Source organism: Sinocyclocheilus grahami, unplaced genomic scaffold (genome assembly GCF_001515645.1).
Source record: "Sinocyclocheilus grahami isolate Dianchi unplaced genomic scaffold, SAMN03320097.WGS_v1.1 scaffold847.1, whole genome shotgun sequence".
NCBI classification, from domain to species: domain Eukaryota; kingdom Metazoa; phylum Chordata; class Actinopteri; order Cypriniformes; family Cyprinidae; genus Sinocyclocheilus; species Sinocyclocheilus grahami.
This window is the reverse complement of record NW_015506026.1, coordinates 254,676-267,146: the sequence shown is the minus strand read 5'-3', so window position 1 is coordinate 267,146 and position 12,471 is coordinate 254,676. Positions and strand designations below refer to the sequence as shown.

Sequence of the window (12,471 nt, the reverse complement as noted above, 5' to 3'; positions counted from 1 at the left end):
AGAATATTTCGTTCATGAACCGGACATCACTCTGGACTGTTTTTATGAAGCTCTGGATCACAGGTAATAATGTTTAGTTTCTTGCACAGACTGATCGTTTCGCTTCATAAGACCTCAATATATCACCAGGAGCCACGGGGGTTCATTTTGGTTTCCTTGATATGCTTTTTTATTCTCAAGGACGGGCAGCCACTGACTTGCATTTCAGCTAAAAATCTTCTTTATTGTTCTTCTGGAAAAACAAAAAGATACCTACATCTTGGATGGCCTGAGGGTGAGTAAATGAACAGCAGGTGAACTGTTCCTATAGTTTGTTTAAATTGTGATTGTGTTTGATTGTTTGACATTGGGTTTTCAATGATCAATTGTCATGCATCAATCAACACCATCTAATTCACAGGTGCATGAGTTATTTCATGAGCTTTTGCAATTCGTTTTGCAAACCAGAAATTAAAAGTAAAATGAAAGTATTGTTTTTAAAAAATGGCACCAGTGTTGCAATTCCCCGATTCGTGCTGTGATGGTTCTTGGAGACGTACAGGTTGCAGCGCATGCACCTCATGCAGGGGACACACATGCATACATGGGTGAGACCATCGTCACAATAGAGTGATAAAGTGCTGTGCTCTCCACCTTGGCCAAAGCCTGTGCTGAACAGATCCCCTAAAGTACGCCGGCGACCGACGTGCCTCGGCAGTGACCAGAATCTCCGGCACACTCCAGCAGAGAGCAAGCAGACACATGTGAAAACCTTCAAGTCATGTCTCTTTATACTGGATATGCTGGCCTACCAAATATCTCATCTTTGCCATGTAGTACAGAATCCAACTAAAGACTGCACTCACATATGAAGTGAGAAAAACTCTGACCTCATCTCTCTTAACATCTGAGTAAGACTCCCTCTCTAAAACATGGTGAAGTGTGCAATTTTTGTGCTACTAAACAGAACTGCAAAAACAAGCTTATCTGGTTCAGCAAGGTTCGCCATATATTTTTTATTTATATTAAGTTGGTTAAATTCAGCAAGATGCGAGTTTCTCGCAATGCAATGGTTTATAAAGTTTAAAATAGGAATGTTTTTCTTATAGACACCCATTGTTTAGCTTTAAAAGGCCTTAAAAAGTCCTTAAATCAGAGCAGAAAGTCTTAAATTTAAAGTCGTGGCATTAAATGTTGCATGCACTGCAAGAAATGAACATTTTCCGTAGTATTTTTGTTTTCAAGTGTAAATATATAAACATCCTTAAATCAAGATACATTTACTTTAGATGAAAACTGAACATATGAAGTCTTGTTATCTGAGAAACTGAACAAAATGAAGTGAGTTTATGCTTAAAACGAGAACAAATATCTGTCAATGCGGCATGAAACATACTTTTCTGATCAAGTAATTAAGTTGATTTTCTGAGCTTATTGGCAGATATTTGTTCTAGTTTTAATCATAAACTCACTTTCATTTTGATCAGTTTCTCAGAAAATGCTTTCGTTTTGATCAGGCCTTTCATCTCATGTAATTTTGATTCTCAAGTAAGTATCCTGATTCAGACATTTGCATTGAAAAACCAGACAGATTCTGAGGAAGAACAGCACTCACTGCAGTGTTATCAGAAGGTACAGTACAAGTTATACTCATATTCTAGCGTTTGTGAGGAGAACTATTCAAACCTTGAGATTTTCTGTTTGGTTTTGGTAAAATGAATGAAAAGTAATGGAAATATGTTAGTTGTATTTCCAAACTTTGAAGCGTCGCTAATGCAAGACATTTAATTTTAGACACCATATTGACCTACTGTATTCCATTTAATTTATTCCTTGAATTTTCTTTACTTGGTCTTGAAAAAGTCTTAAATTGACCTTCATAAATCCTGCAGAAACCCCGTTTAGTACTTAGGGCTAGAGGGAATTTCAAACAGAGAAATGTTGTGAAAGTGCCACAAAAAGAGTTTAAACTCTTGACAACCCATGGGTGACTTCTAGTCATTCTTATAGTTTCTGTATATTAAACTAGGAATGAGCATTCAAAAAAATACACACTACACCTTTAGAGATCCCAGATCTGAATAAACAGGAGTTTTTTTGTGTGTTTTTTTTTTTGCTGTTGCTGCTGATGAGGAACATTTGATGACAAGCAGGACTCTTTACCTTCTTCTGCTGGTATTGAGAAATCATCAGGGTCATCCTGAGCCTCCAGACATGTGGCTGGTACCCAACCTTGAGCATCCTCAGTGCTAACAAACCACCAACCTGGGAAATCAGACAGGTTCGGAGCATCATGAGGTAAATGATGAGTAAATGATGACAGAATATTCATTTTTAGCTGAGCTATTCATTTAACAGCTGGGCCTCATATTTAATAACATTTTTGAAAGAATAGCTTAATATTAACGTAGAGTTTATATCTTGCATTTCTGTTTTTTTCCCTCAAAATTTCGAGGGAAAAAAACAGAATTGCAAGATATAAACTCGAAATTGAGGGAAAAAAAACAGAATTGCAAGATATAAACTCGAAATTGAGGGAAAAAAAACAGAATTGCAAGATATAAACTCGAAATTGAGGGAAAAAAACAGAATTGCAAGATATAAACTCGAAATTGAGGAAAAAAACAGAATTGCAAGATATAAACTCGCAATTGCGAGAAATATTTTGACTTTATAACTCACAGCTGCGACTTTATATCACAGAATTCTGAGAAAAAAAAGTCTTGTGAGATTAAAATGAATTCAGTGTCGGAATCGGGCTTCCATAGTTTTTGAACGTCAGCATTTATAGAACTCTGCGTCTGGCGAATACGTTCTGGAGGAACTAATGGCAGAGACTGACAACAACAGCGAAGGCTCCTACCAGACTCGTTCTTCTCGATGACCTCCACCACCTGCCCCACGTACAGACTGATCTCAGAGCTCTCCTGCTTCTCGTAGTCGGTGACAGCCACGTACTGCTCCAGCAGCAGCGGGTCCGCTGAGGACGAGTCTCCTCCTGCAGGGACAGAGGGGACAGCTATCGACAGCTCTACTGGTGTCCCACCAACACCACAAGAGAAGAAAGAAGCAAACGTGATCGGAAAAGACCAAAGCAGGAATAGTGCTGAGAGACTTGCAAGGAAACAAACCCGCACTAAATCAGCAACACTGCTTCTGCAATAATGGAATAATTATTAAATGGCTCATTTTAAGGGCTTTCCAGACAAAAAAATGTCTTGATTATTCTGCAAAGCACATTTAACAGAGCCTAAAACAATATAATTCCCAATATAAAACACCAGTGCAGTGCATGAAGATTAGTTTGGTGATTTGTACCAAATCATTGAAGCAGATACTGACTGTGTTCCAGCTGAACTGATCTGCTCATTTCTGTGAATGATTTCATGAGGCTCTCTCAAAACCATCTCATATGCATATGTTTACAACTTAATGTGATCTTTCACCCAAAAAGAAAATTCTCTTATTTACTCACACTCATGTTGTATCAAAGCCAAAAGACTTTTGTTCATGCTCAAAACACAAATGAAGATATTTTTAATAAAACCTGAGAGATTTCCATCCCTCCATTGAAAGTCCACGCAACCAACACTTTGACTATTCACAAAGTTCATAAAAACATCACAAAATTAATATTCAGAAGAGTTCAAACGTATGTACTTGCATGTTTGAGCTTCTGTTGACTATATTTTTTAAGCTCCATGCATATGCATTGGTCAATGTTTATATGAGAATGAAATATTAAATTAAATCTGTTCTTTATATAAAGCAACTGTGTCTCTTCAGAACACACATGGATTCATCTTTTCAACTTTTTGAATCAATACAATTTTGGTTGTGTAGTCTTCAATGAAAGGCCAGAAATTTCTCGGGTTTCATAAAAAAATAAAATAAAATCTTCATTTGTGTTTAATAGATTCTGAATAATTTCATTGCATGGAAAAGAATGCATGACCAGTTTGAAATTTCTCTATTTCTGTAGAATGACAAAGAAAGAAGGAACAGCATGAGGAGAGTAAATGTAAATGTAATTTTTGTTTACTATAGACAATATTCCTCGCTTCTTATTATTTTGAAATCATTCACAGATAAAGTGTAATTTCTACTGAATTCAACACAAAAGCTGCACACTGTCTAAAGCATTTATGATTTTGAATGACTAAATAAGTTGCAGAAAAGATTATATAAATCGTAGAGCCGAATAAATCGATTTTAATCACAAGGTTGAAGAGAGTATAATTAATTCATAAGAGCACAAAAAACACCAGTCATGCGCTAAATTATAAAATAAGTGATCAAATTTGTTCCATTATTTTTAAAATATTGCAGTACTGAGTGGAATCACTACCGTGCATCTCACAAAGCATGTCAAAAACATGCATATTTGATCTCAAAATTTGGTGTAGGTGCTGCTCTCTTCTACTTTGTGAAGAAAAAGTAATAATTAACTTAATTATTGCTAAAGCATTGCTATTATAAAGGAACACTATAACTATTACCTGTAGCATTACGTAGGGATGTAACGAGTCACTCAACTCACGATTTCACAATTAAAAAGATTTGTTTTAACTAAATGAGATTTAAGACAAATTAGAAATGAAAACGTGTCCTTTTATTGTTTCTCAGACAAAATGCTGCACATTTCTTTGTGAAATTGAAATGTCAACTCACAAAACTGCTATATTTTAATCACGATCCAAACAAAGATGCTGTATACATGCCGCATGAGCAGTTTTTGATTTAAATTGCATTGTATCATTTCAACATTTGAACCACAGAATTTTAGCCTTGTGAAATTATGCTATATAAAACATATCTGCACGAAACAAACAGCAGTCGGGCTGAATGAGACGCAGATGCACTCTCTGACAGCAGGTGGCGCTTGTGGAACAGCAGCGATAAACAAAGCAGCGCTGCGCTAATAAACACTACTTTATTATGCAATATACTTTTCTGCAGACAGTCAGTTCACATCAGAGATACGTTCATACAAACCCCCACAACTGTATCGTGATTCGTTTAACATCTCGACCGACTTACTTAGGGATAGTTCACCCAAAAATTCAAATTACCCACCTTCAAGCCATCCTACACTGTAAAAAATTACCGTGAATTTAACGGTAAAAGACTGCAAAAATGCTACAGTAAAAACCTGTTAAATGGTTAACGGTAAATTACCCTACTATACACGGTGAAAAACTGTATTGGATATTAAATTTTTTGAAGTGAAAAAGACTGTATAATTTACAGTGAATAACCGTAAATTGACATTCCCAGAATTCCCTGCATTGCATTTCAAATTTGATGTTTTTTTTGTTGTTGAAATAACTGTTTCTTCTTAGTTTTTTCTTATCAGTTTTGTATATTAGGGTTGTGTGTTACACCTAATGTTGTTAAATGCATGTTTATTGCATTATTTCAGTTTCATGTGTGTTACCGTGATGGTGTTTAGTGTTTGTGTGAACGACACACTGTGCACCTTCTATATATGTTATTATTTAAAAGCTGCTCGTGATGGGCTTTGGTTCATCATGTGACTTTCTCATCACCTCCTGCATTTGGTGGTTATCAGTGTATTACAAAGTTATAAAACAGATTTCAGTACTTCAATAGGTTGGTATATTAACATTATATCAGTTAATGAAATTACGGTATTTAACTGTAAATTTAAGTTAAAACCGTAAAACCTCAAATGTTGCTACTGTATTTTTTACGGTAAAATTCCAACAAACACAGCTGCCGTTTTTTTACTTAACATTATATCAGTTAATGAAATTACGGTATTTAACTGTAAAACCTCAAATGTTGCTACTGTATTTTTTACGGTAAAATTCCAACAAACACAGCTGCCGTTTTTTTACCGTAAATTTTACGGAATTTTTTTCACAATGTAGGTATGACTTTCTTCTTACAGACGTTACATTAAAAAATGTCCTGGCTCTTCCAAGCTTTATAATGGCAGTGAATGCGGGTCGAGATTTTGAAGCCCAAAAAAGGGCTTCAAAAGGGTGAGCAAATAATGGGGTAATTTAATTTTTTTTAAATCGTCAGATATTTTTATTGAATTTCAACCGGCTCATGTGCAGCATCGCTACATCCCTACCAGTTACTAAACTATCTGCTAAATGGTCCACCAGTAAACCACCGCCATGCACATCACTCAGGAACAGAGCACAAAGCTTAGCCCTGGCCCACCTAAGAAACGCCGCACTTCGAGGGCTCACACACACAGAGCATGGCTAAGCAAGCGTCTGTTACTACCTCTCTTTAGGAAAGAAGCTGCGTGCTCCACAATGCCTGATGAGGGAACATGAATGAGAGCAGGAGTGAGGGCGAAGGTGGAAAGGTTCAGGTAACAAAGGAATGAAAGCATCCAGAGTAAAGGGTGCGAGCTGCACATTCTGTACCTCAAATGAAACATTTATGAAGTGCACCAGAGGGCACACTAACCACAGCCAACGTGAATTACAACTTACGCATGGCACTTTCTCACAAAACCATTTCCTTACCCGATTTCTTTTTTCCACTGGGTTCCCTGTAAACGAAGATATGCAGGTTAGATATTCATGTTCTTAGTATGTAAAAACAATTTTAGAACCATGATACACTACTAACTATTATGTGTTAGTATCATTGATATTACTATTATAGTTTTTGTTAATATTTTGATATATTTTTTAAATTTTAGTTTTAGTACTTCAAAAAATTTAATTAAAAATCATCAAATGAAAATTAGAAATGTTGTTAACTAGCTGAAACAAAATAAGTTCAAGGTTTTTTTAATATATTTTGTTTTAGTTAATGTTTATTTTATTTCAGGTAAATATTATCATAATTTTATTATTATTATTATTATATTAATCACACTATAAATCAGTGTTTATACATGACAAGATTATTTATTTATTTATTATTATTATTATATTCTTAATTTTTTTTTTTTTTTCAAAAAATCCTTGTTGATTTGGTGAGCTGTAAAGTAGCTAGTGGCTATTGATTTATTGATTTATTAATCTCAATATAAACTAAGGCTCATTAAGTTATCGGTGCCATTTTGACTGATTTTGAATATGTGTGTGTGTGTATTGCATGGAGTGCAAACGTACTCTTTGGGTGGGTTCAGGTCTTCAGGACGCGTTTCAAAGAACACACGAACCTCCTCGCATTGGGAAATATACACTGGCAGCTGGATCAGGGCCTGAAGGGAAAATATACGCAATTACTCGCTATTGTGACACATTCAGAAGCGTAAGCTGTTGATAAGCCATCCACTCACATACTCTACGTTTTCAAATTCTGAAACATATAGGACGCAAACCATAAGTTGTTTCATTATTCATTCATTTCTTTTGTTTCCATCCTCATTTATTTTAATGCAGAACGCCCTCAAACGCATAATCGCTCTGAATCTCAGTGTTATGCTTTCATATCAGAGGCATGCATGAGGGCAGATGGGCTGTGTTTTACTAGGCATTGATGGCAAGCTGTTTCTGCTTTATCAACCGCGTGTTCGGCTCGCAGTGATCCAGCTTCAGATCCAGTCCCACATCTCATAAAGCTCCATGTGCTGACAGAAGATGCTTTTTGCTGTTGTATATTTTGGCTGAGCAGCTTTAATGTAATAAAGCTGAGTGCTGCTTCTGTGTCCTTCAGACGGACGTCCCTCCTGAGTTATGATGTCTGACCTGACTGGAATCTTTAAATTCTCACACTCGGACGCATCTGCGCAAGGTGTCCTTTTCTAACTCGCAGAGCCTGGGCCAAATGTTCACAATTGCTTTAGACTCGCCAATTACTCTTGCAATTGCACGTTTGCCCAATGCTCAGTTTTCTTAATGAAAAGGCTGTTTTGAATGGCAAAATCAAGCAGTTTTTTAATGAGATGAGGGGCGATGGGAGGCTGAAGACTGGTCTGCCCCTCAGCATTGGGTTTGCATGAAGGATCGTATTCGTGTCGGGTTCCACGGATGTCCACAGACTGATGCCTCCCCAGGGTTTAGTACCTGACCTCCTCGCTCATTACCATTCCCTGAAGACACTGGGTATATGGAGGCCAATTACAGTAAATGCACTTTATTGGGTGGGTGCATTACCTTGATTGTTTTATGTGCTTGTGTGCGCGGGAGAGAGACAGAGAGAAAGAGATGAATGTTCATCTATATCACCACAGAAGGCCATGTGATAAGTTCATAAAGGAACAGGTTATTGCTCACTAAACACTGCAGTATATACCGTACTATTTATTCTGTGCGAGTGGCATATTGGAAGTTTAACCTTATAAAGCCTACTGTATTATATTTGATACACGTCTATAAATGATCGTCATGAAAGACCTGCTGTCACCGTCTGATTGATAGTTCATACTTTTTAGCAAGTAAAACGATTTTTAGTTTAATTCTTGAGGTTGTGGTACACATCTGAAAGTAACATTTTAGATTAGGGAACACTATTCACTAGTAACTAGTTGCTTATGAGCATGCATATTTTCAGCATATTAGCTATTTATTAGTACTTATAGTACATATTAATGCATGACTATATTCTAGATCCCTAAACCCGACGCAATACCTAAAGATAACTACTACAACAACTACTTTACTTACTATAAATAAGCAGTAATTAGGAGTTTATTGAGGAAAAACTCTCAGCTAACAGTTAATATGTGTTACTAGTAAAGCTAAGAATAACTTTTATATTGTTAGTGATATTTCAATATATCTTAGAACCAAGTAAATACAATTTACCTGATTATCCATAAATCATTTTATTTAAATAATGTGTAAATGTAAATCATTGCAAGTATTAAACATGAGGCTTTATATCAGGCTTTTGAGGAATGTTTATTTGTTCATCTCTCAATTATCAGTGCATTATATTGTATTGCATTATATGAAAAAAACTGGAGCTTTGATCATAAAACTAAGAATTTAAATATCATCTTACTATAATATTGTTAGTATACATATTATTGGAGATATAGAGTGGCGCCTGATATTTATATAATTTTATGTGAGTTGTCTCTTATATTGTTATTAAGATCTCATCGATTTACTTTATAAGCATCAGAGTTTCATTTTAATTTTAGCCACATACATATCAGCATATTACTGCTTTTGAATAAAATTGTGCCGTTTATTTTTTCTCACGTTTGAGTGCAATATTCTCCTATATCGTACAATATGAACCATTAAAAGCCTGATTGATCAAATATGATACTAAACCACAAAATCATATATTCAAAATGTATTTATTGTTTAAAGGTTCAATAAACGGTTTCATTTTATTAAATTTTTATGACTTAATTAATTTATGTCAGGCTTTAAAGAGCTATTTTCATGAAGGTGAAGATCAGGAAATTTCATTTGTGGGATATGAACGTATTAATTTTTTTCTTCCGATAAAAAAAAAAAAATGTAATCATCAATATGCCTGATTTTCAAGCCAAAAGAACCTCTGGTTATTTCTTAACAGCATTTCTGACCTTTCACCTCAATTAATATAGATCCTGCTCCAGCACTTAAAAGTGAGCAGGTCAGCTGAAGCGGCGTTTACACTGACGCTTATTAACTCACTTCCCACTCGTTATAGTGCTTTTTTATTTTGAAAAGCTAAAATATCCATTTTACTAATGCATCAATAATGCCTACTTTTATAATAATGCCCCACATATGGCAACTTTTTAAATACATAGTAGGTGAAAAGCAATGTGTAAAAAGACTAGTATGTCCTGAATTCACAGTATTCATGTTCTTATTATAATTATAAATATAGTATCTACACTGTAAAAAAAAATCTGTGACATTTACGGTAAAATATCGGCTGATGTGGTTGCCAGAACTTCACCATAAAAAATATGATAGCAACATTTGAGGTTTTACAGATTTAATTTAAATTCACAATAAAATACCGTATTTCTTTAACTGATGTAATGTTAATAAACCAACATACTGAAGTGTTAATATCTGTCTTGAACCATTGAAATGCACTGATAACCACCAAAAACTGGTGGTGATGAGAAAGTCACACGATGAACCAAAGCTCATCACAAACAGCTTTTCTACGAGCTGAGGAGGGCAATACTTATATATAGAAGGTGCACAGTCTCATTCAGACAAACACTAAACACCATCACGGTGACACACATGATGCTGAAATAATGCAATAAACATTAATTTAACATCATTAGATGCAAGATTAAACCATAATGTACACATCTGATAAGAAAAAACTAAGAAGAAACACGTTATTTCAACAAAAAAACATCAAATATGAAGTGTGATGCAGGGAATTCTGGGAATGTCAATTTACATTTTTTTACTGTAAATTATACAATGACTTTTTCTTTTTCATTTCCAAAAACTGTATTTTTAACAGTATTTTACTGTAAAATTACATTAAATGTAATTACATTTATTCACCGTATATAGTAGGGAAACTTACTGTTAACCAGTTAACAGGTTTTTACTGAAGCATTTTTACAGTCTTTTACTGTTAAAATCACAATCATTTTTTACAGTGTACTCTGTGGAAGCCTGTTTGAAAAACAGAGAAAAATAAAAAATTAAAAAAGGTAATGGCACACAATTCTCACAATTCTGCTTTTTTGAAATGTGAGATATAAACTTGCAGTTGAGAGTTAAAAATTCAATTATGAGATAAACTTGCAACTGTGAGAAATAAAAGTCGGAATTGCAAAATATAAACTCGATTTATATTTTACAGCAATTCTGACTTTATAACTCTTTATAAAGCTGCAAATTTACATGCTGCGATTCTGATTTCTTCTCTCAGAATTGTGAGATTCTGTCTGATTCAGCTCGCAATTCTGACATTTTCTTACAATTGCGAGTATATCTCATAACTCTGACTTCTCAAAACTGAATTTATATATTGCAGTTCGGACTATGCAACACGCAATTGCGAGTTTATATCATGCAATTCTGAGAAAAGAAAGTCAATTCTAAGATGTAAACTCGCAACTGCAAGAAAAAAGTCAGAATTGTGAGATAAAGTCATAATTACCTTTTTTTGTAATTTTTTATTCAAGGGTGGAAACAAGTTTCCTTACTACTCAGTATGTGACACATTTGTTCCTTCAGTTTAAATTTAAACATTTAATTCATTTCAAAAGACATTCATAGACATTCATAGCACAAAAATGACAGCAATGTTATAAGCAACTGATCAAAACAAGCCACTGGAATCAGTTATTTGGGGTCCAAGTAAAACTGACTGTCTAAAAGAACGGGTTCATTAAGAGTCATTGATAAATCAGACTGCAGTGGTCAACCTGTATGTTTATATAGTTTACATATACATTTATGTTTTTGCATTTTTGCTTTAGTAGCACCAAACAGGAAACACTGTGAAACAATAATGATGTTATTTAAAGCAGGCATTTTAAGGATGTGTAGGGTATCAGACTGAATCAGACTAAGACTAATCTAAGATTTGGTCAAGAACATGGTTGAAACATGAGGAGCCGAATTCCACAGAGGCCCAAGACACAGGATGTTCGTAAATCAGATCCTGGCGCCACAAGTCAGTCTGAAGCAAGCCTAACCAACCAACTTTCACAGAACAGCTTTCAAAATTAACACAGAGAACACAATGATCATAACATCTCAGGAAGGATTGTCAATTTTGGGGCAAGTAAGCAAGATTAATGGTCAAAGAAATGCACAGCATGACCATCATGTAAACCAGAGATAGTAATCACAAGCTCTTTGGATTGACTTCCCCCACCTCGACGACAAAGACTGAGATTCCTTACAGACCTTTTAACCTCTGGTCTTCACAGAATATGTCCTCATCCACAGAATGGCACAGAAACTGCCTTTCCATGCACCTAAATGACACTAAAAGGACTTGTGAGCAACTAATCATTTCTATGCATAACTCCATATTATGTATGTAACCCACATGTGTGACTATCAGATCTTAATCCTTTATTGTGTATGTATTTTGAATAACTATTGAATAGCTTAAGGGTTCATATCCATGTTTAGTATGTGTGTGTTTGAATCTTCTTGCTTGAAACGTTTCTTCCAATCAATTCTTTGTCAAATGTATCATATTCTTGTTATAGAAATCATGTCCAAAAATATACTCTGTAAGAGCGTGAAAACTCGGACCATGTGCCTGATGAGATAACATTTTGATTTATGAATTGGGAGGAGAAATATACAACACCCCCAGCAAAGAAAGCATCTAATTGGTCAAAATACCATTTGGGATGTGGCCAAAAGCCCAGTTTAAATACTCAGGACACCATCAAAATCTCTCTCTTTTTTTCACCTCTTGCTTTTTAGTCATGTGCTTTCAAGTCATCACTTTTAGCCATGCGTTTTTTTAGTCATAGCTTTGAGCTATGCTTTTTAGTCATGCTTCTTTAGCTTTTTGAGCGTGTTCTGGCTTACACGCCAGCTCCTCCAAAACCATGAGGAGAAACGCCACCTAGTCTCGTCAAACTTTACTTCTATTTCTTTACTT

The 12,471-nt window shown here is 35.1% G+C and overlaps 1 protein-coding gene across 1 annotated transcript in view; it reads right to left on the bottom strand.

The window, feature by feature from the left end:
* Window positions 1–12,471, bottom strand: part of LOC107562908 (SH3 and PX domain-containing protein 2B-like) — a 39,145-nt gene that overhangs the window by 7,009 nt on the left and 19,665 nt on the right. Inside the window, exons 5-8 of the mRNA XM_016247662.1 lie at window positions 7,086–7,177; window positions 6,489–6,514; window positions 2,843–2,977; window positions 2,143–2,244 (exon numbers count right to left, since the gene is read on the bottom strand). Of these exons, the coding sequence (XP_016103148.1) occupies window positions 2,143–2,244; window positions 2,843–2,977; window positions 6,489–6,514; window positions 7,086–7,177 (355 nt within the window). The remainder of the gene's footprint in view (window positions 1–2,142; window positions 2,245–2,842; window positions 2,978–6,488; window positions 6,515–7,085; window positions 7,178–12,471) is intronic.